The 23,376-nt window shown below is 38.3% G+C and overlaps 1 protein-coding gene across 1 annotated transcript; it reads right to left on the reverse strand.

The window, feature by feature from the left end:
• Window positions 1-19,691: 19,691 nt before the first annotated feature.
• On the reverse strand, window positions 19,692-20,420 carry LOC129766686 (uncharacterized). Its single transcript, XM_055767274.1, has 3 exons — window positions 20,398-20,420; window positions 20,016-20,333; window positions 19,692-19,952 (listed from the first exon to the last, which is right to left on the reverse strand). The coding sequence occupies exons 2-3, from the start codon at window positions 20,244-20,246 to the stop codon at window positions 19,692-19,694; spliced, it is 492 nt and encodes a 163-aa protein (XP_055623249.1). The 5' UTR covers window positions 20,247-20,333; window positions 20,398-20,420.
• Window positions 20,421-23,376: the final 2,956 nt, after the last annotated feature.

The following is a 23,376-nucleotide window of genomic DNA, read 5'->3' on the forward strand; positions in this document are numbered from 1 at the left end:
TGTTCAGCTAGAGGCTAAGAAAAGCGCTCTAAAGCTTAAACAATGGAAAAAAACACTAGACGGAGACAAAATTGGTCACTTGAGCATCCTGAATCTCTTACCCGTAGGACCATCCTCAGAGATGAACAGTGATTGGATGGAACCTAGGACTAACTACGACATTCCATACAGTGTAATCGAACCTTCTCGTTCAATATGGGATGAAGGCGGTCCCAGTGTTCGTAATGGTTCAATCATGTTCTACACTGATGGGTCAAAAATGGGAATCAGAACAGGTGCTGGAGTGTATGGTCCCAGAACAAAAATCTCTGTAGCTATGGGAAACTGGCCAACAGTTTTTCAAGCAGAAATAGCTGCGATAATAGAATGCTCAAATGTCTGCCTTAAAAGAAAATATAGACATGCTAACATCTGCATATTCTCAGACAGTCAAGCGGCACTTAAAGCTCTAAATGCTTTTAAATGCTCCTCAAAAATTGTCTGGGAATGCATTCTCCTCTTACGTCAACTAAGTCGGATAAGTTCGGTACAACTGTACTGGATTCCTGGCCATTGTGGAATAGAGGGAAACGAGCGAACAGATGAACTTGCCAGGAACGGCTCAAGCTCACCATTCACTGGTCCAGAACCTTTCTGTGCAATATCTGACTGTGTGTTGAAAGGTGAGCTGAAGAACTGGGAAGACCGGGAAGTGTTAGCCAACTGGTTGGCGGTACAGCTTAACCAGTCAAAAAATTTTATTACGCCGAGTATTAAAATTACTCAACAATTGCTGAGACTTAACAAGAAAGACTTAGGCACAATCACAGGCCTTATAACAGGATACTGTCCGAGTAAATACCATCTCAAAAACATAGGTTTAGTGCAAGATGATATTTGTCGTTTTTGTAATACCGAAAGCGAAACCTCGGAACATTTGCTCTGTAATTGTGGAGCTCTAACTAGACGCAGACTTCAATACCTTGATAAGGCTATTCTGGAGCCCAAGGAAATTTGGTCTGCGTCGCCGATCAGGATTATAAAATTTATCAAACAGAGTATTCCTGATTGGCACCTATCTCGCTATAGCTTTCAGTCTACTTCTCCATCAATAAGCAGTAGGTAAGCTTGAAGCGGAGTACAAAATAAAAATGGGATATACCACAATAGTTCAGAATAATGGACGCAGTGGTTCACATCCAACAGGGAAAAAAAATTGTACAATTGTACAATTGTACATTCACTTTCAATTCCAATAGATGAAACTGAAAAAATGCCGATGCATCGTACTACGCGAACCAAAAAAATCAACTCGGCGGGAATCCACCCATACTCGAAAGTGTTGGTTATAGAGACTAAAAACATCTTACCTAAGGAAGATACCTTCTCTCAACAGCAGTCAAGAGCCATTAAGTCAATTGACTGCAATCACTCACCTCACCTTGGTTCCTTTCAACAAATCTATCAATATCCCTCGTTGCCTCTCCTCCTCCAGAAGAGGACCAAGTAGGATGGATACAGGGAAAAAAATGAAAACCCAATCAGATGCTGTAAATATTTCATGATGAATGATCAGATTTGTTGCGAAGGTGGAAAGGTGAGACGAAAGTCGTTACCCATAAAAAATGAAATCCTGTTATGCTCCCTCTTCAGGTTTTTTTTACTTCCCTCACAAGAAGCAACTTTTTCTCCATTCACCCCCAAACCGATATTGAGGCTTGCTGAAAAGAGGCATCAAATTACCAGAGGTATCGTGTTCATTTCTTCCCGTTCTTGAATGGATGCTGTGTAATTTTATTATGCTCGTTAAAGTGAGTTCAATGGAGGAATCCGTGGCAGCTTGTGGCGGAAGTTACGTGTGAAAATGGTTAGCGCATTATTCTCTCCGGTGGCGTAAGCGGTGAGAAATATGTTTTAATATGGGAATTAATTATGTTGCGATATTAGATTTCCTCATTGTTTCACCATCGAGAAAATATTACATTTGCTCCGCTGATGTTTGTACCTATTTTGGTCCAAATTAAATACCTGGAATGTAGCAGCAGATTGATCCTTCTCGTCAGAATGGAAATCGATGGGCGAAAGTTACAGAATTTGCATAGGTAAAACATAGCAACACAAAGTCAACATGGCATGTTTTCCTGGGTCTGATACAAGACGTATATGAATTGCTTGCAGGGGAAATGAAAACAGTGTTCGTGTTACAACAACCAAGAGAACGATAGCTTGTCTAGGTAATCTCTGCACAATCTTACCGAGGACTATGGAAAACAGTCTTGTACCGTGTTCACCGAAATCAGTTTAGGACCAGAAGGGAACATTTGTTTTGATATTCCCCAAATAATCCGATCTCCCACACAAAGTCCATAGTGATTTTATCGAACGTGTGCTGATAGAGGGCTCTATTCCTATGTCGACTTCTCAACAAAGTCGAGCTATGAAACGATACCGAATAAAAGTGAACGATACTCTCAAACTATCCGTAATTTACTAATGACACAAATTAAACGAACAATTCCTCTGGAACCGTTTTGTGCACTATCAAGAATCATATGCTAAAAATTTCATAATAAACCGTTAATCGAGAAAGAGAGAGAGAGGGAACACACAAAAGGGAAAGGCGATAATGTCGTAAACATCCATAAAACTATCGTAATTGATAGTGAAACTTTTTGAACTACTTCCCCTAACCTCAACCAGTTAAATCCAGTTCATCGCTCGCATTCGCCCTAAAACGGCATCGGAATACCCGGAATCTTCCACAGTAGCTGCTGCCGGGTTGCTGCTGCCGTTGACTGGCCATAATTGAGCTATGGCTCCTGTCTGGTGAAATTTTCGGAAAGCGCTCCCATACTAGCAGATTTCCCATCGGTGCTGAACCGAGCCGGAAAGCGATAAAAATATGGCAAAACATTTAATGGTTTATAATGAAAATATTATCATGTTTCCTAGCTGGCTGCATGTCGACCGGTAATTAAATAATAAATGTAGCTACATTTCACGGCGGCGGGGTTTTAGCAACTATTGCATGGCACGGTTACCGAGACAGCGCGCTTGGAAAGTTGATTTTATAGCCCAAATAATCAGGCTGAAATTATTCCAAAGTTTGTTTGGCAGAAGAAAATTTGTTTCGCAGTTTCTTTAGATGTAATTTGTGATAGCAGCCGGAGGCAAAATGGTCAAAAGTTTGTCTTCTGTGTGTATTTTTTTCCTGACTGTCGCATGATAAACGGGAAAAGTTGAGGAGCTTTGGAGAAGGCCTTGTTTAATCAATGCGCCGTTGATTGCGGTCTTAGTTGACTTCTCTGGTACACAGGTAAAGGCCACAATGTAGAATATAATGATGTTGAATGATGATTGTGTTTAGCTTTTCTACACTGCGACAGTTCCGAAGAAAAACCTCAGTGACTCAATGTAATCACGAGACATCTATCAAGAGTTGTGAAAGTTATGAACAGATTTGCAACATGCAAATAAGTTTGCATGACGTAATCTTAATCTCAGTGAGTTAAAAATATACCAAAATATAAACGACGATTGGTGAAACATAAAAATTTGAATTTACGAACAATACTTTAGTTGCATAAATGTTACGCACCTCAGTGATGTAAACCATAACTCAAACGACCAGCCATTGTACGCCGATTATCTAGTACAGGGTTTCTCAAAGTGATCGATGTCGATCCCCTGGGGTCGATTTCGGTTTCCAAGGGGTCGACACAAACGAAAATTTATTATGGGGGTCGACGAGGTCTGAAAATCGACCTCTATTAACACCAGTTTACTGGACGCGTCATTTTTACGCATTTCTAATTTTATAAGGGAAATTACAAAAATCATCTGCATTTTTATTCCCTCTCTTTCATCTTATATCTCTTATATCTCTTATATCTCTTCTGATGACTTTAATGCATTGATCAAGGTAAATATATATTGATGTTTATTTTCTTTCAAAGCGTTCAAATATTAAAATTATCTATATACAGGGTGGGCCATTTAAAGTCGAAGCATCTGGCAACCCCATAACATTTGACAGAGATGTCAGATTAACAAATGTCATACCGCGTTGGAAGCGTCATTTCAGTACAATTTTAACCATGGAACAATACACACCTAAACAAAGCGCTGAAATTGTTCAGCTGTACATTCAAAATAACTTCTCAATTGTGTTCACTAAACGTGCGTGGAAAAATAAAAATAAAGTTAAAACATCGCCTGGAGACAACACTATACGTCGATTATATGCCAAATTTATATCGTCTGGTAGTTTTGGTAATGCCAGTCATCTGTCCAGACAACGACCAAGACGTTTCGACGAGAATATTGATGCCGTTCGAGCCAGTGTTGCAGAGACTCCATCGACATCAGGTCGCCATCGTTCGCAAGAGTTAGGCATCACTCGAATCACTCTCCGACGCATAATTCGTGTTGATTCCAACAGGACGGCGTTACATCCCATACAGCGGCTGCCACGACCAAATTATTGCGCGAAATGTTCCCCGGAAGATTAATATCGAAAAACGGCGATTATGACTGGCCACCGAGATGACCTGATTTGACGCCTCCTGACTTTTTTTTATGGGGATATTTAAAATCCAAGGTATACACTGGTAAACCAAGGACCCTGGCTGCGCTGAAAGACAATATCCGACAAGAAATTGCTGCCATATCGGCCGAAACATTGGGCAAAGTGATGGAAAATGCCGAAAAAAGGGCACATTTTGCGGTCAAGGCCAGAGGCGGTCATTTACGAGATATCATAATCAAAAAGTAGTTAGAACAAATCTCCTTGGACCAAAATAAATGAATTTCAAAAAAAAAATTTTAAATTCCACTTCTTTACTTTGCTATTGCAAAAACAAATCCTTCCACTTTAAATGGCCCACCCTGTATCTCTACGAATATGCATCAATTTGACGCGATTTAATGTAGACAAAATTTTGCGTAAACATGCAAACATCATTACAATGATAAATAGGAATGTAACGACAATACTTCGATCCGTTAACTTCGTTATCCGATATCGTTTCCTCAAATGAAACATGCAATCAACAACTGTTGCCGAGAAGCAACAATAGAAATAACGAAACACAGAATATCAATTAAAGTCAGAGTGCGAAGAGGTTTTAAACATTTCAGTTGCTTACTTCGAGTATAGGAAAATAAATAGGAAAAAAAATTAGTAGAATATTTTTTGAATCAGTATCACTTATTACCTCAATTATACATATTTTCATTTTTTACTTATACAGTGGTAGACATTCGTTTAGCCGCACCCTATTTTTTCTCAATATTTTTTCAGAAATTAGTCAATTATTTGTACAGTTTTGCTCATGAAAGACTATTATTGTTTATTTTCGTCGAATTCATTCCAAAAAAAAAGTATAAATTCACTTTTTGATTTCTAAGTAATTCAAATATGTGGAATCAGGGTGGATATTCGTTTAGCCGCATCTTATAATTTCAATAGAACAAAATTTGTGCGGCAAATTTCGAGTCCAATCGGTAGCTAATATTTAGTATGTCCACCTCCATTTCGGATCACTTTGAAAACTCGTTTTGGCATCAAGTCAGACAGCTTTCAAAGTGTTGCCATATTGATTATAGCCCAACACTCCTGAATTACTGCCTTGAGACTGGAAATGTTGTCAAATTGTCATCCGTTTGCATAGACCATCTCGGCCAAGATTCTCCATAGATTCTCTATGGGATTGCAATCGACTGCAAGCAGGTCATTCAAGAAGCGGAATGTCCTTCTCAGCAAACCATGCCTTCGATTGCTTGGAAACGTGGATCTATGCATTATCCTACTGAAAAAAAACGATATCCTCGGTAGCGTTATTCTCAATATGGCCAATCAAAACGTCCTCCAGTAATTGAAGATACTTTTCGGAGTTCATTCGGGTGAAAATGAAACAAATGGGAAGTTTGCTGTGGTAGGAAACGGCTCCCCACACTGTTAAACTGCCGCCCCCAAAGTTTCGCTTCGATCTCACGACATTCCGTCGACTTAAATTGTATCAATAGCAACTGTAACAGTCCGGGCCATCCAAATTGAACTTTTTTCGCCGGAAAATACAACATTTCTCCATTCCAGTTTCCATTCCATGTATTGCCGGGCGAAAATGAGATGGTTCTGCTTATGGGTGGCGGTCAGTTTCGGCTTCCCTTGAAGTTTCTTCCACATTATGTTTGGTGACTCGTTCAAGATGCGCGCAATATGCCTCTTCGTTACTGTAACAACCGATTCTGCCTTAATGTATGAGCAGGACATCGTTTCTTGGTTGCTTCGTGTCTTATTCAACCTTTAAGACGCAAAGTAACTTTGGTGTTCCCATTTGTTGGTCGTTATATCCCATATTTCAGGCACTATTTAAAGAAATTCCGTACCACTTTCTCAGATCGACCAGTTTTTGTTACGATCGAGCGATTAGAAAACTTTTGTTCATTGAATATCTTTATTATTTTCCGCCCCTCTTCCGTCAATAGAATGCCTTTCGCCATTCCTTGAAATTCTACGTAGATCACTAATCTGACCAACTTCTTACGTTGCACATCTAATATTTACCTAGTAAATTGAGCATTCACAAGTATACCTTGTAAATTGAACATTCACAAGTATACAAGTATTTTTTCAAAAAAGACAGATAAAGGCTTGGTGATTATGCGAAAACCTGATTTTTATGCCCTGCGGCTAAACTTATGTCTCGGGGAAAAACGACGTTTGAATGTTCATATCCACCGATGCCGCTTGTGTGTGTGTGATTGTGACGCGCATCCTTTCAATAAAATTGACTTAAAAATACTACCACTACAGCAAATAAGTATTCCGATGAAAAGAGCATTTCTTGTGGTTTTGTAAATGTTTCAGTTTTTTTTCAAGTGCGGCTAAACGAATGTCTATCACTGTAGTATACTAAGTGTATTTGTATGCAGTGTTGCCACATGTACAGATTTATCTGGAAAGGTACAGATTTTTTCGTTGTTTTTGATACAGATTATGTACAGTACAGGGTACAGATTCTCGTCAAAAGATACATATTAGTACAGATTTTTTTCAAGTGTAGAATTTCTTACACTTGAATAAAGCAACATGAGGATACATATGATGACTTTTACGCCGCAGTATCGCTTCGTGCTGCTGATCATAAAATCATTTACAATGCAATACGTGATCAGCTTCATAAGAACGGAATTTCTAACAAGGATCGTCTGAAAGGATTCGCGTCGGACGGTGCGACGTATGTTTTGCCCCAGATCGACAAATTGAATCGTTTGTTCCAGGCTGAAAACCCTGAATTCATGATGCTACATTTGAAGAAAAAGTACAGATGTTATAAGTATAAAAAACCGATTACCCGCGGCCTTTCCGGGGTTTGTATCAAACAAATTCATATTTCACCCCTTTAATCCTTTAAAATACGCATTGTGTAATTCCAAATTAAATCGTCCTAAAAATGCAAATTTTAAAAACATGTATTTTTGATTCAAATGAAAGTTTGTATTTTGTTTGGGTTGGAGGAAATGTGAGTTTCCCACAGCAATTGAGATTTTTTTTACTCAAGCGTAATTTTTCAATAGGGCGTAACGATTTCAGTAAGAGAAATCTATGGTAATTTATTTATCAAAAAATATGGGTCATAAAAATTCAATGTTCCACGAAATTCGTCAAAAATAGTTTCACCATCTTGGAATAATTTTGTTATTTTTCTGTATGACTTCTACTTTGGAAATACGTGGAAAATACGAAGGAACCATGGAAAATCTCCCGGTAGAGGATCCTATCTTCTGATGATGAACGGGTAATTGTTCGAACTTTGCGCAAGAACCCTAAAACAAACATTCCTAAATTAACTATCGAAGTAGGCGGCATCATTGGAAGACCTGTCTGCACAGACACTGTCCGGAGAGCAGCATACAGGAACAATCTGAGAGGTCGTGTTGACCGTGAAAAGTATTATATTTCATCTTAAAGGTTGATATGAAAAAACGACTACAGTTTACTACGGCATATGTAAACAGACCTAAGGAGTTCTGGAACGATTCTAAAACCAATATATTTGAATCGAATGGAAGACAGATGGCGCGCAGGAAACTAGGTGCTTCGGATTCATCATTCGGTTCCCACAGTAAAACACGGCGGCGTCAGTCAGTTGATGTATGGAACATAGGACGAATTTCATGCCAACTCGTCTTCGGTGCTGGCAGCATCATCTCAGATTGTAGTGAAACATTGTGGGTGTAAAGACATGGGTCACTTATTTTTTGGAAAATAATTTTGCTGACAAAAAAGTTTTTAAAAAAATTAAAATTGATTTTTCTCAATTTTAATCGTTGTAAGCCGTTGTAAGCGCATAATTCTATAAGTTGTATTCATTGTATCGAGTTATACTATAGCTTGTTGGAAAGGTATTAATATAGTCCTTGACAGTGTTTCGTTTGGTTAAGTCGTTCGTGAGTTATAGTATCGCAAATATGGAGCAAAATAAAGAGAAAATCCGACATATTTTACAGTACTACTATGACAAAGGCAAAAATGCATCTCAAGCTGCCAATAAAATTTGTGCAGTTTATGGACCCGATACAGTTTCCATCTCCACCGCACAACGATGGTTTCAACGTTCTCGTTCTGGTGTAGAGGTCGTCGAAGATGCGCCACGCTCCGGAAGGCCTGTAGTCGAAAATTGCGACAAAATCGCTGAATTAGCCGAGAAAGACCAGCATAGTAGCAGCCGTAGCATCGGCCAAGAGCTGGGGATAAGTCATCAAACCATTATTAAACATTTGAAGAAGCTTGGATTCAAAAAGAAGCTCGATGTATGGGTGCCACACACGTTGACGCAAAAAACATCTTTGACCGTATCGACGCATGTGAATCGCAACAAAATCTACCCGTTTCTGAAGCGGATGGTGACTGGCGATGAAAAGTGGGTCACTTACGACAACGTGAAGCGCAAACGGTCGTGGTCGAAGCCCGCTGAAGCGTCTCAGACGGTGGCCAAGCCCTCATTAACGGCCAGGAAGGTTCTGCTGTGTGTTTGGTGGGATTGTCAAGGAATAATCTATTATGAGCTGCTTCCCTATGGCCAAACGCTCAATTCGGACCTGTACTGCCAACAACTGGACCGCTTGAAGGTAGCACTCATGAAGAAGAGGCCATCTTTGATAAACAGAGGCCGCATTGTCTTCCATCAGGACAACGCCAGGCCACACACTTCTTTGGTGACGCGCCAGAAGCTCTGGGAGCTCGGATGGGAGGTTTTTTTTGCATCCGCCGTATAGTCCGGACCTTGCACCAAGTGACTACCACCTGTTTTTGTCCATGGCGAACGAGCTAGGTAGTCAGAAGTTAGCCACAAAAGAGGCCTGTGAAAATTGGCTATCCGAGTTTTTAGCCAATAAGGAAGCGAGGTTCTATAACAGGGTTGACATCTCGTTGGGAACAAGTTATCGAACAAAACGGCGCATATTTGACTTAAAACAGATGATTGTAACTAATTTTATGAACAAATTAAAATTAAAAAAAAATGCCGCAGGACTTTTTTGACAGCCTATATAAATATATATATATATATATATATATATATATATATATATATATATATATATATATATATATATATATATATATATATATATATATATATATATATATATATATATATATATATATATATATATATATATATATATATATATATATATATATATATATATATATATGAATAGCCCTTACAATTTCCAACAAGTCATCCATATATCGGAAGATGGGCACTTTTACAGGGAAAAAGTTTTTCGAACAACAACTTTGTCAAAGACATCAACTTTCTATCTTTTATAGTTTTTGGAACATAAGTCATTTTTGTATGAAGAGGAGAGTCTCGCGCGGAGCGTCGTCGTGTATAGACATGTTTTTGTTTCGCTCCGTGTTTAGTTCCATTTTTTCCTGTTATTTCTTAAAGCATCGGTGGTGTGATTAAAACGTTTTATTTCCAAACTTGTCCGAAAACCTTTTTTCAAGAGATCGAAAGATCCTTTGTACATGTTTTATTAGCTTTCTATTACATAAAGTGGAGTGAAATGCTGCAATAGGAAGTGGTGAAGTTTAGCAATTCAGTGTGTTAAGCGTTCATTTTTGCATATTTCCTGCATGGAAACGCGCAAATATTTATGTGTGTGTGGAGTGCAGAGCAGTTTACAGTGAGAATATTGGGCTGCATTAGAGAATGAAACCCGCATTACCACCAGTGACGTGATAAATACAATCAGGCTAAGTCTCTTCATGTCATGCTCTTTCTCTTAGTCTCTCTATTTCTCTTCATCTGTAACTCTCGTTTGCTCAGATCTTTCGTGACAGTAGAGGTCCGATGGAGGAATAGGCAGTGTTATTTAGAATTGTTAGATATGGTTTGGCAACAAGAAGTGTGTTCTCGCAAAAAAGCTATTTTTCGTTTCCAACATGAGGGGCTTAGAATGCAAGGGGTGTGGGTGACTTTATCGATTTCTCTTCATCAACTTTTTCTTTGCTTAATAACTCAACTGCAAAAACGTTCCAATTTGAGTTTGCTATATAATCCGATAGAAGAGGTTCTGACCTACCTTCCACACTGTCAAATGTATTTGCAGCTATGTTTTGACCAAAAGAGAGAGTCGATGTGGAGAGGTTGATCAAGTCACTTACACCCCTCTCATTCTAAGCCCCTCATTTTTAATTTGTATGTTCGTTTACACTTGCATCTGTGTATGCAGCTATGAATAATTGAGACAGGAGATATTGCGCGTGTTTTTCCATACATTCTCCCAAGAGTCTAGCAGTTTTCTCTCGTAAGAAATGCCGCTCAATGATGGTGATGTGCATAATTTAATGTGCAATGTGTCAAGGAACGACGGAAGTTATTCAGGAAGAATGGAGATAAGCATGAAACAGTTTTGGGGAGCAGATGAAAAGGGAGTAGCTAGTGATCCCCGAATTTTTAAATTAATCGTTCAACAGCTAATCGAATACTTTTTAGCAGTTTGTTATTCGATACGAATAATCATCCCAAATAATCGATTAAACGTTATACTGAGAGGAATAATTAGTTAGACTAATATTTCTCATTTGCTAGAAAGCCATCTGGAATCAAAAAGTGTTCATTCCGCCTGAAATTTAGTTATTATCTTTTGCGCTCCCCTGGACTCGTGGAAGAAGCTCAATTCGCGTTGATGGCATTGAGTTTCGTTTGCGAGTTTATGGGAGCGTCGGAGAGGGTGATTGAATTTCAGGATAAAACTGCAGCGGCCGTACGTTTCTTTTTTCTCTGGGTTTGAATCGGTTAATCGACGGAAATTATTCGTTCGCTTCGATTATTGGTTGCACAGTGTTCGTTCGATTAATAATCGATTTCTGTGGGAAGTATTCCATTAATCGATTAATCGAACGATTATCGGGGATCACTAGGAGTAGCGTTCCGGATTGAAGTGTGATACAGAGAACCTCATTACAAGCGTCGCCTCGCGGTGATGAATGTGTGATGAATAACAGAACATATCGCCGTATCGGTTAGCCTTGGAGGAGTTTTCTCGGTTACCTTATCAGGTTTCCCACTATTGAATCTCCGCCAATGCGATTGAATATCGATGAAAAGTATATCGAATGAATACTAGAACATATTAATATAATATATTATATAAAATGTATCAATTTTTAAGGTTTTCCTTCTCAGGATACCTAAAGATAATCTCTGCCGCGTGTTGTAACACATGAGATTTCCGGATTTTCTTTGTCGAGAGGTCAATTGTTCGCATTTACATAATCACATCACTTACCGCAGTGAATCCTGATTTTTCTTAACCATTCCCACTAACAACAATCCCTCCCATGATAAACGCTAGGGAACCACGCTATAGAGGCGACCCTTCTGGCCTTCGGGCGGCGAATATCATACTAACATTCCTTCCCATCGCCTGGTGACTGTAAGGACGTGGCCGGCATCGTTATTGATCATTTAAAGCTCGAATCACCGAAAATTGCACAAAGAGAATGATTTGCTAGTCCCAAGCGTCATTCTGTGTGTTCTTTGTGCAATTTGGTTGGTTCAGGTCAATCACGGAGAGCAACTACTAATTGTACAGTCTACCCAAGCTCAAGCTCATAAGTCATTTTTGTATGAAGACTCCTGAAAAAATAATACTTTGCTCGTAACATTTTTGTGTGTATATCCTCACGTTTGACATGTTCTTGACATGTTTCTAAATAGAGAAAAGTTAGCAGAGCATGTAAATTGCTATAATTTATACAAAAAATTGTTACGAATTCAACATTATTAGTATTTTTTCAAAGAAGAAAATTAAAAGTTGTTGTTCGAAAAAATTCTGAAAAAATAGATATAAATAGCCCTTAAAATTTCCAACAAGTTTTCCATACATCGGACGATGGGCACAATCACGTGGAAAAAGTTTTTCGAATAACAACTTTTTCTTTTTTTTTCTTTGAAAAAATACTATTAATGTTTAATTTGTAACATTTTTATGAATGTAATTTACATGCTCTGCTAACTTTTTTCTATTTGGAAACATGTTAAGAACATGTCAAACGTGAGAATTCACACACACAAATGTTACGAGCAAAACATTATTTTTTTTCAGGAGTCTTCATACAAAAGTGACTTATATTCCAAAAACTATAAAAGATAGAAAGTTGATGTCTTTGACAAAAGTTTATATGTTAACAAGATCTAAAACTTTGTCGAATACAGTATATCGCTATCTTGGCTTTAAACAAAACTAGGGCAAGTTGTATTTTTTTTCAAAGAAAACATTAAAAAGTTGTTGTTCGGAAAACTTTTTTCCTGTAAAAGTGCCCATCTTCCGATGTATGAATGACTTATTGGGAATTGTTAGGGGTATTCATATATTGCGTGTCGCGGGAATGCGGGAATGCCTGCTCTATTATGTCTCAATCAACTCAAAATACCTCCGAAATCACCTAACATGAACATTGATGAGTATCTAGGGTGGGAAAGCAAAAACCATCCATCCAGCAAAATCCAGGGAACGAAGCGGAACTCAAAACGACGATTACGGAGATCTGGGAGGCACTACAGACCGAGAGACCGAGATAGATATTGTTCTCCTTCATGCGCACCTTTTCTTACTCTTAGAAAACACTTCCCAACTTCATTTTATAATCAGGTGCAATATTATCACGCATTTGCTGAACAGCTGCTGAAGCATCATTAGCCATGTGGATAGCGTGGTCGTGTAAAATAGCTTTGCATTCCAGCCGGCCTTGGTTCGATCCCAATTGACGACGTATGGACTTTTTTTTGACACAATCACAAATGAAATGAGATAAGAAGACAGAAAGAGATGTCTGCTCGCATACATACAAACCATTTTAAACTTTTAGAACAGCTCATTATTTGCGCATTTGACTCTCCAACACACGGAATGACAGCATTTCTGTCAAAGATGTAATGTTTTCTGCCAACGGGAATGATGGGGTGGTGTGGGGAATGATTTTCGTCATCTGTTAACAATTTCAATTTTTTTTAAGAAAAGCTTGAACTGTACACTCAATTTTGCCTCGTCTTAATTGGAGATTTTTTGTTTGTATTTTAAACATGAAGTAGAAATGTGACTATATTAATTTTTTTTCTTATCACGAAATGAGAGTATGGATTCGATTTTATGATGAATATATGTCGCATTTCATTATTTACTTTTTAACCCCGAATAACTCAAAGTTGTATACTCAATTTTGCGATTGACTGCAAATTATCAATGATTTCTCTTACTAGAATCGAACTCATATTTCCTCCAACCCAAACGGAATAGAAACTTCCATTCGAATCAAAAATACTCATGTTTTGTCATTTGTCGATTTAATTTGGAATTGCTCTATGGCAACCGCTTGGCGCGCTACAATTTGTTCGTTTTATTTTGTGTTCCTCAGCGCGAAGCAGAAATAAAGTTTCTCTAAGTTGAATGCTATTCACCTTTGAAAAGCCCAAGAAGAGGCAATATCCTGAAGAAAGCCTAAATTATTAATGGGTCAATATGGTGACAGGAATTTCAATCAATGAGAAATACAACATCTACTTGATAATTCGATTTTTTTTCATTCAAAAATGGCTATTTCTAAAGACGGACAAACCATAATCATTTTTTGGACAAATCATTATCATAATTTCTCATTGGAGAAAATCGTTAAAAAACGATAAAACAATAACAATTCGAACGCCTTGTGGTTCTCATCTTGATTACATGTGACTACAACTACAAAAACTAAGCAAGGGTTACCATTTCAAACATGAACATATGTATTCCATTCCAACTGTCATAAATATATATAAAATTTTATATATGTAATTGCTCCGTCCACTATGTAACACTAACTTCCACTACATCTCCTCTAATTGGCCTGCTGCTCGGCGCATTCGTGTCAAAGCAGAACTGATCCATCATCACAATCGTCAACAACACTCATTAGTGGCACAGCATCGTCACATAGCTCATTCGCCATGCTTAGCGCCGTTGCGCGTTTTGCTCCACTTCCGACGCACATTCACGCTGTGTCGACAAAAAAAAGAAGTGAGGGCGGGAAGTAGGTAACTGCCAGCAAGCTCTCCACTCTTGTAATGAGACCGATATGTCTCCACGAAATGTGTTCGCCGATAATGGCGTTGGTGATAGGAATTGCCACCCGTGTCGACGAGGCGTCTGTCAGCGGCACACTTCGGATTGTAAGCGATTCCTGCTGCATCAGGACCGTAAATATTAATCAACTAATTAAAAGTTTTCTCGTTAGTCCTCGAAAAGTGCCGGCGGGGGTGTGTGTGTGTGCGACACGGTGCGCTTGATCTAGTTTGACGAAATTAAAAATTCAATTTAATACCACACTTCGTCTATTGATGATGAGTAATAAGTAGCTGATGCTTCCGTAACATAACACGCCTTCCGCCAGCGGTGCTCGATGTGATTTATGAGATCGGCTAATGAGATTAGAATTTATTGAGTCTAATAACGGCCGTTTAGCGAAAGGTCAAGGGGGAAGAGACCGCCGCGAGGAATGGCACTCTAAATATGTCTCGCCGAGTGCTAACCAGCGTTGGAGTGGTTCCCGAAAAGAGCATCCAGACGCTAAACCAACAATAAAGATCACATCACGCAGCTTCCTCGCCGCTTCGTCGCCCTGAATGGTCCCCACACACACGTGCCTAGCGAAATTGGCACACAGCGAAGGGTGCCATTCTCAAATGGCAATAAAAAGAAATATTTATTTAGCGTAAATTGGTATTTATAACGCCAATGAATATATTTTCGAGAATAAAAATGAAGATGTTGGTATTTGGCTGAAGGGAGTGCGCTGCGAGAGGTTCCACTTTTGTATCCTTGCTTTCGCGTGAAGCCGAGCAGGTTGTGCCGATGTGGGGGACATCTTGAGAGGATGTTTCCGTCGGAACGTTAGTCGTAAAGACGGGAGGTATGGGAATATTTATCATACATGTTTAAGGGTGAAATGCTTTTCGAGTGGGGATTCTCACTTTCATTCGAGGTGAAATATTCGATGCTTTAGGTTTTGCGTTGGTGTGGCATACCGCGACGTCATAGAATTCGACCCACTTTAAGGAACTTGAAACATGTCGATTGTTGTTGAGCTTCTCCAAGTTACGTTTAATGGCAGATACCAGTAAAAGCCATCCTGTTGAGGACGAATTCAGCATTTCCAACGTTTTTTTTTTCAAATATTTTCTGAATTGAGCTAATCTTATTTGTTCGTTTTGGGCTGTCTATAAAAATGGAAAAATGTTTTTGTTGGAAATGTTTTTACGGTGGTTAGACACTCCACACCACCCCCCCCCCACCTCTCTCTAAGGGGGAGCTGCCATACAAATGAAACACAAATTTTACTCGAGAACTAATAAACTAAATGGAGCCAAATTTCAGATGTGAGGGTTTTTGGGTACGAGAAATGTTTCTATGATGGTATGACATCCCTTCCTTCTCTGGAATGGAGAGGGGGTTCCATAAAAATAATACACATATTCCAACTGAACATGACGGGGGGTCTTCGTAGCCACTTGGTTACGCGTTCGCTTACCAAGCGATCGGTCGTGAGTTCAAACTCAGGGCCCTCAATTGACCATCTTTGTGTTGTTATAGAATAACTACGTCCACGCAAACATCATCAGCGATGGAGATCGATCCACGGTCGAAATTAGATCGATTCATCCATACAACTGCTCTGCTCTGCAAGAAACACCGGGCTGCTGTTCTATAAATAACCCAACAATGATCAATATCAACTGTCTCCGCTGTCCGGTCTGCTGCACAATGGAAGAACAGAAAGAATACCCTTACGCCGAAATGGCTACTACTGTGTAATTTACCATAATGTAATGGAACAGAAAACTTAACGCCTAAATGGTTACTATTAAATACTGTGTAATTTACAGTTTATAGAAACATAAACATATGTACATGTACACGATTAAAACCCGGCTCTGTTACAGCTAAAATGCTAATGAGCCTAATAAATAAATAAATGGGATAAAACAAAAACTAAACATGACAATTGAAAATTTTCGGTAAACTTTGAAGAAAAATGAAAAAAATTGAAAAATTCAATTCGCATGTGTACTACAATTACATATTGACAAGCGTTGTTAGTCCATTTGATGTTTGCGGTAACGAAATTGATCTTCGTTCGAAAGTGGAAATGGATTTTAATGTGATAAAACGGACTTCCATATCGTCTTCTATCTATATCAATAAAAATGGATCGCCGAATGTGTTGATAAGAGCAAAACTCGAGAAAGGAATTGTCCGATTTGGGGCTTATTCTATCATATTTTCTGTATCAAATATTTAATCTTAAACGAGAATTGTGTCTGAAAATAATCTGATATTATAATGATGAGTTTTGGTAGAAGTACTAGGATTTTTTTAGTAAAAGGTAAAAAAGGGGTCAATTAGTAGATCAATCAATGAACTGTTCTGCGATTGCACTTATGAACTTGCGCTTAGTAAGAAAACGTGAATGTTTGAAGGTATTGATAACAAAAAACAAATTTTGGGCGGGACGAAGTTTGCCGGGTCAGCTAGTACTACTATAAATTTGTAAGACGCAATATGTTTTCCCAACACGTACTAAACTTATTTTGTAGTTCGCCACTGATATTTTTTAAGTTTCCAGAGAAGTGTAAGAAGTCGGTCGAATTGAAGTATATAACGTAGGATATAATAATATAGAATAATATAGAATTGAAGTATATAGTGTAGGATATAATAAGTATTTTCATTTAAAAGACTGGTCATTTGGACTTTATTGTTATATTCAGGCGCGAAATATTCAAAAAAATAAAATTCCAGTGTTTTATAATTATAGAACCAGATGGAAGAACTCTCACTCCTTTACAAAATTAAGGTCAATTTCACATGAATTATAATGAGTTTCTAATTCGTAGGTCATTTTTAGTTCTAAATCAGTTCAAATAACGCATTCAGGGTGGTTTTGACCAAGTTGGGTCATGTTATAGTAAGTATCTCGTTCTACGCAGAAGATACTACTCGTTTAAGCTCTTCAAATCACTCATGCTGCTTGTAAGCTGCATCTACTATTCGTACGATCACTCCTCATAAGTTCTTGATAGGGTTTTGATCTGGAAAACAAGCTTAACAATCCAGAATTTGAAGCTTTTAAAGGGTGTGTCACATCAAATTGCATCACGGAAAAAACGCTGTAGAAATTTAATTTTTAGGAATTATATCTTCAGCTTTCGCTTATAATCAGATAAGAGTGTATAGATCACGTTGGCCATACTTCACTGTCAATTTTTCGTAAATTTGGAAAAATGTCGTCGAACGAAAAAGAGCGTCGTGAATTAATCCTGCGCACTCATTTCGAGAATCCGGAGTTGTCACATCGGGACATCGGTAAGATGCTGGGAATCGTCCAATCCACGGTCAGCAGAGTACTAAAACGATACTTCGAGAACCTAACCATCGACCGGAAGGTGAAGAACGGCAAAAATGGATGCTCCGTCAGTGAAAAAGATCACAAGCGCGTAGTTAAGCAGTTTAGACGTGATCCGAGAAGCTCGGTCCGGGATGTCGCCAATAAGCTGAATTTGTCAAGTTCATTCGTCCTGCGGACCAAGCAGCGGGAGGGCCTGCGTACATACAAGGTTCAGAAGGCTCCTAACCGCGACGAAAGGCAAAACATGGTGGGGAAGACGCGAGCCCGGAAGCTGTACACCGAAATGCTGACGAAGCCGCATTGCCTGGTAATGGACGACGAAACCTACGTCAAAGCGGACTTTCGTCAGCTGCCGGGCCTGTTGTTCTTCTCCGCAGAGGACAAATTCAGCGTTCCGGAGGAGATTCGCAAGCAGAAACTATCCCAGTTTGCCAAAAAGTACATGGTGTGGCAAGCGATCTGCTCTTGCGGAAAGCGAAGCGCCCCCTTCGTGATGACCGGCACGGTAAACGGGCAGGTTTACCTTAAGGAGTGCCTACAGAAGCGCTTACTACCACTATTGAAGCAGCACGAGGGCCCGACCATCTTCTGGCCGGATCTCGCTTCGTGCCACTATTCAAAGGACGTGTTGGAGTGGTACGAAGCTAACGGGGTCACCTTCGTGCCAAAGGAAATGAACCCGCCCAACGCCCCGGAGCTTCACCCAATAGAGAAATATTGGGCGATTATGAAGCAGGCCCTCCGGAAGAACCCAAAAGTTGTCAAATCGGAGGCGGATTTCAAGAGAAAATGGATTTCTGTTCAAAAAAAAAACTACAACCTGACGTTGTACAGAACCTCATGGACGGGGTAAAGAGGAAGGTGCGAGCATACGGGCTTGGGCTCGAAGTATGAATAAAAAGAAAATGCCAAAAGTTGTTTAATAGTTTTTATTTTACTGTCTAAAATTTTCAATAGGATCGGTCTACTGGACGAATTTCTACAGCGTTTTTTCCGTGATGCAATTTGATGTGACACACCCTTTATTCATCAAACAATGCCATGATTTCCTGGATTTTACGAATTGATGCATAATTATCCAATTATCAAGTTGTTTTTGATGTAAAAACAGCAGTAAATGATTCTGAAGTACTTCGTTGCACTTCTGACTTGGCTTGCTTGGTTTATTGCATAAGGGCTTCAAGCTTGGTTTATTGAATAAGGGCTTCAGATTTTGGACTGGTCAGCTTGTTTATCAGATCAAAACTCTATCAAGAACTTATGAGGAGTGATGGTACGAATATTAGATGCAGCTTACAAGCAGTATGAGTGATTTGAAGAGCTTAAACGAGCAGTATCTTCTGCGTAGAACGAGATACTTCCCACTGTACATTGTTGTGCCAGATTGGTCCCAGAAAATGATGTCGACAGCGGTACCGATATCATGCCATTTTGCAATGATTTTGTCGACCTGTCCCTCGTTTTTGACAACCACTTTCGTGCCAACACTGTGCCAATCTGGCACCACGTCGATCGGATGCAAAATTGATCGACCCTTATTATGGCTCTATATGTTTTCGAGAAAGTTGAAACAAAAAAAATTGTTTATAAATATTTATTTTTATCATAAATTAAAGCTATTGTTACATTATTATTAACTCTAACATAGCATTATGAATCCGCTTGACGGAAATAGTAACATTTCTTATGAACTATCTGGAGCTAAACATTTTCAGCTACATATTAAAATTAAGTAACACATTGCTGAAAATCAAAGTGAAAATGTCGGGTCCAATACAACCGTTCCAATGCTATCGGTTTCCATGGGGTTTCCCTTTTCGGTGAAGTCTAGGAACTCGTGCGTTATTGCAACTGGTGTTTGCGTTCCGCCCGCTCTATAATCCGCAGCAATTGTATCATCTGTGAAATCCCGACAGCTGCATTTTTCTTCGCCGCAACCTTTGTCGCATTTGTGCACTACAGCGGAAGCTGCAACACCTAATTCCGGTGGCATCGGTGATTGAGTTTGTTCCTGGAATGAAATTGAGAAAACGAAATTTATATCATATAACAATAAATTACAAACTACTCATACTTGCGGGACTTCAACTTGGTTATATTCGTAACAAACTTTTTGTTGGTAATTACGAGACGAGTGTATTGATCCATCATCGGCAGGAGAAACTTGTAACTCAATCAAATTGGCTTCGCTACCCTTTTTTTCCTCGTAGATGTTTCCAGTAGTATCTGCTCTCTGAAATGATGTTCGCCGTTCGTAGCATTTTTGTTTACATAAAACAACAACGATTTTCTCGGTCGTCTGCATCGTTCGCACATTTCTGTTATTGCTGCTACTTTGCTTACCTCAACGCAACATATCAACAATTTTGTCTCCGAATCGTTGAACTTGTCTCTGAAAATAAATTAGGAATACATAATTTATATTCTATAAGTAAAAAAGAACTATCCATAACTACCAAATTTGATTCCGGATTCATCCTCTGTTGTGCTTTAAATGACAGTTTAGAGAGAAAGAGAAAAAGCAATCGCTACAGTGATGCCGTTTCGTTCTGTTCAAGTTATCTTCATAATTATAGCAGAAACGATAGGCAGTGCTGCTTGCAGGGAGGCAAGGAGGGGTTAGATTCAAGCGCTTTTGTAGCACTTTTCATCCCTCGACCGACAATGGACTTATAACCGCTCGAAAATATAAGAAACTGGGTTACTATAACATGACCCAACTTGGTCACAACCAGCCCGAATGGGTTATTTGAACTGATTGAGAACTAAAGATGACCTACGAATTAGAAACTCATTATAATTCACGTGAAATTGATGCAAATTTTGTAAAGTTTTGTAATTTTGTATGGTACAGCCAGTTTTTTTACGCGGGGGATACGTACTTCGTAAAAAAAAACCGCGTAAAGAAAACCGCGTTAATTGGAAAATCCGCAGTCTATAATCGAATCTTGTATATAGGGTAAATGATCTTGGTTTGTCCAATTTGGGGTGTTTTAACGCAACTAGTAAATGCAAATCGATTTTTCTTCATGAAAATCACACATAATCGATACGAGTTTGGGTTTGTTGAAAAACCCCAAGTCTCTAGTTGCTAATACTACCATAAGGTGTTGAAATTATTCAAATTTTTATGTTTTTTAACGATTTTCCTTAAAGAAGAATTATGATCATGGTTTGACCACCTCTGATCATGGTTTGCCCAAAAAAATGATCATGGTTTGTCCGGTTTTAGAAATCTCCATTTTTGAATGAAAACATTCGAATTCACAATTAGATGTTGCATTTATCATTGCTTGAGTTTACTGTCATCATATTGATTCATTCATAATTTAGGCTTTCTTCAGAATATTGCCTTTTCTTGGGCATTTTAGAAGTGTTCACCTCAACACAATCAACACAGAAAAACCATACTTCTGCTATGCGCGAAGCACACCATAAACAAACATAAACAAACTGCAGTGCGCCAAGCGGTTGCCATAGAAATCATGTGGACAAAACAACATTATTGAATTGGACAACTCATGATCAGAATTGAGTTCATCAAAATGCGTTAATTTAATGGTTTAGCTATGTAAATCCGATACAAATGGTGAGCAAGCATGATGTTTACAATATTTATAAGTGTTGTAATCCAGAAAATGTCTGAATACGTGCCAAATAATCATCTGGTGATCGATTAAAAGATAGCTCGAATGAGGGGCGCATTGACACAAATAGAAGATGTATTTTATAATCCTTTAAAACATGTGATTTCGTAAAAATATACTATCAAACTACTATAAATCATGTAAAAGGCAATTTCATTTATATGTTTCGAAACATTCGAAGGCCTTATTTGACACAGGAGCGCTGAATTAGAGCATTCAAAAAAGTGGGCAAACCATGATCATATTTTCAACTGGACAAACCAAGATCATTTACCCTAATCGAGTCAAAAAAATATATTTTTTTATTTGTTTTTTATGCATATATTTTTCGTTATTGAAAATAAAAGAAGAATTTGATTTGAGATTCATCCCCTTAAAGTCAGAAAACACCTTCCTCACATGAAAAAAATATTTTTTTCCAGAATCTCTTATCATATTTGATGTAGAAAATCCTTCTACGCATATGTTCGAACTTTAACACTGACAGAGTTATAGAACTTTTTTTTTGTTTCAGATTCTGTTGCCTCAAAATGGCTCTACACTAAAAAGTACGCAACGAAAGCCAATTCTGTTGCTTTCACTTGAAAGATGAGTAAATTTATTACAGGATATAGTAATGAAACATCTAAATTAGTGGATTCAAATGACATTTTGGAAGTGAAATACTTCAATATGAACAATTCCTGATGAAAATTCAAGCAAAATCTTCAAAAATCGCGATTTTTATTTCACTGTACTTATAATAGCCACTTAAATTTCACTTTAACGTTGAAAGGTTACATTTTTTCTTGAAATGAGTCATATTTGAACTATAAAACAATTTTTTTTTCAAACTGTATATAATCGAGTCCAAAATTGTATATAATCGAATCACATATGATCGAGTCTGTATATAATCGAGTCCGGCCTGTATACTCGACTGTTCTTCAATGGCGAAAGCGCAGCAAAAATCAACTGCATTCTCTTCAAAACTTTCTCTCCCTTATGGGCTCACACTTTTGTGAATCTTGTTCTCTTCTATAAGAAACATGTAAACATTGGGGTATACGTCACAATTATAAATTTACTAGCTGACCCGGCAAACTTCGTCCCGCCTAAAATTTAGTTTTCGTTATAACATCCACGTTTTCTTACTAAACGAATGTTCATGGGTCCAATAGCAGAACTGTTTATTGACTGATCTTCTAACCTGCCCTTTAAAATTATATTTTACTATAAAATTTCAGTACTTCAACTAAAACCCGACATTATAATATCAGATTATTTTCAGACACAATTCTCGTGCAAGTGGATGAAAAATTTTAACGTCTTTCCTCGTTACATGGAATAAATGTTTGATACAGAAAATATTATAGAATAAAGACAGCCCTAAATCGGACAATTCCTTTCTCGAGTTTTGCTCTTATCAACACATTCGGCGATCCATTTTTATTTATATGAATAGAAGAAGCTAAAGGAGTGAGTTTTATCACATTAAAACCCATTTCCACTGTCGAACAAAGATCAATTTCGTTAGCGCAAAGATAAAATGGACTAACAACGCTTGTCACTATGAAATTGTAGAACATTCGGGAATCGAATTTTCGCCAATTTTCCCATTTTCTTCAGAGTTTTCCGAGAGAGTTGTCATGTTTGGTTGGAATATGTGTATTATTTTTATGGAACCCCCTCTCGATCAAAGAAACATTTCTTGTACCCAAAAACCCTCACATCCCAGATATGGCTCGATTTGCTTTATTAGCTCTCAAGTTATGCAGAAATTTGTGTTTCATTCTTATTGCAACCCCC

This window comes from Toxorhynchites rutilus, chromosome 2 (assembly GCF_029784135.1).
Source record: "Toxorhynchites rutilus septentrionalis strain SRP chromosome 2, ASM2978413v1, whole genome shotgun sequence".
NCBI lineage: Eukaryota > Metazoa > Arthropoda > Insecta > Diptera > Culicidae > Toxorhynchites > Toxorhynchites rutilus.

Coding starts and splice junctions, on each gene's coding strand:
- LOC129766686 (XM_055767274.1), bottom strand. CDS start 20,246: ATGCAGACGACCGAGAAAATCGTTGTTGTTTTATGTAAACAAAAATGC. Junction 19,953..20,015: donor ACCAAGTTGAAGTCCCGCAA/GTATGAGTAGTT, acceptor ATTTCATTCCAG/GAACAAACTCAATCACCGAT.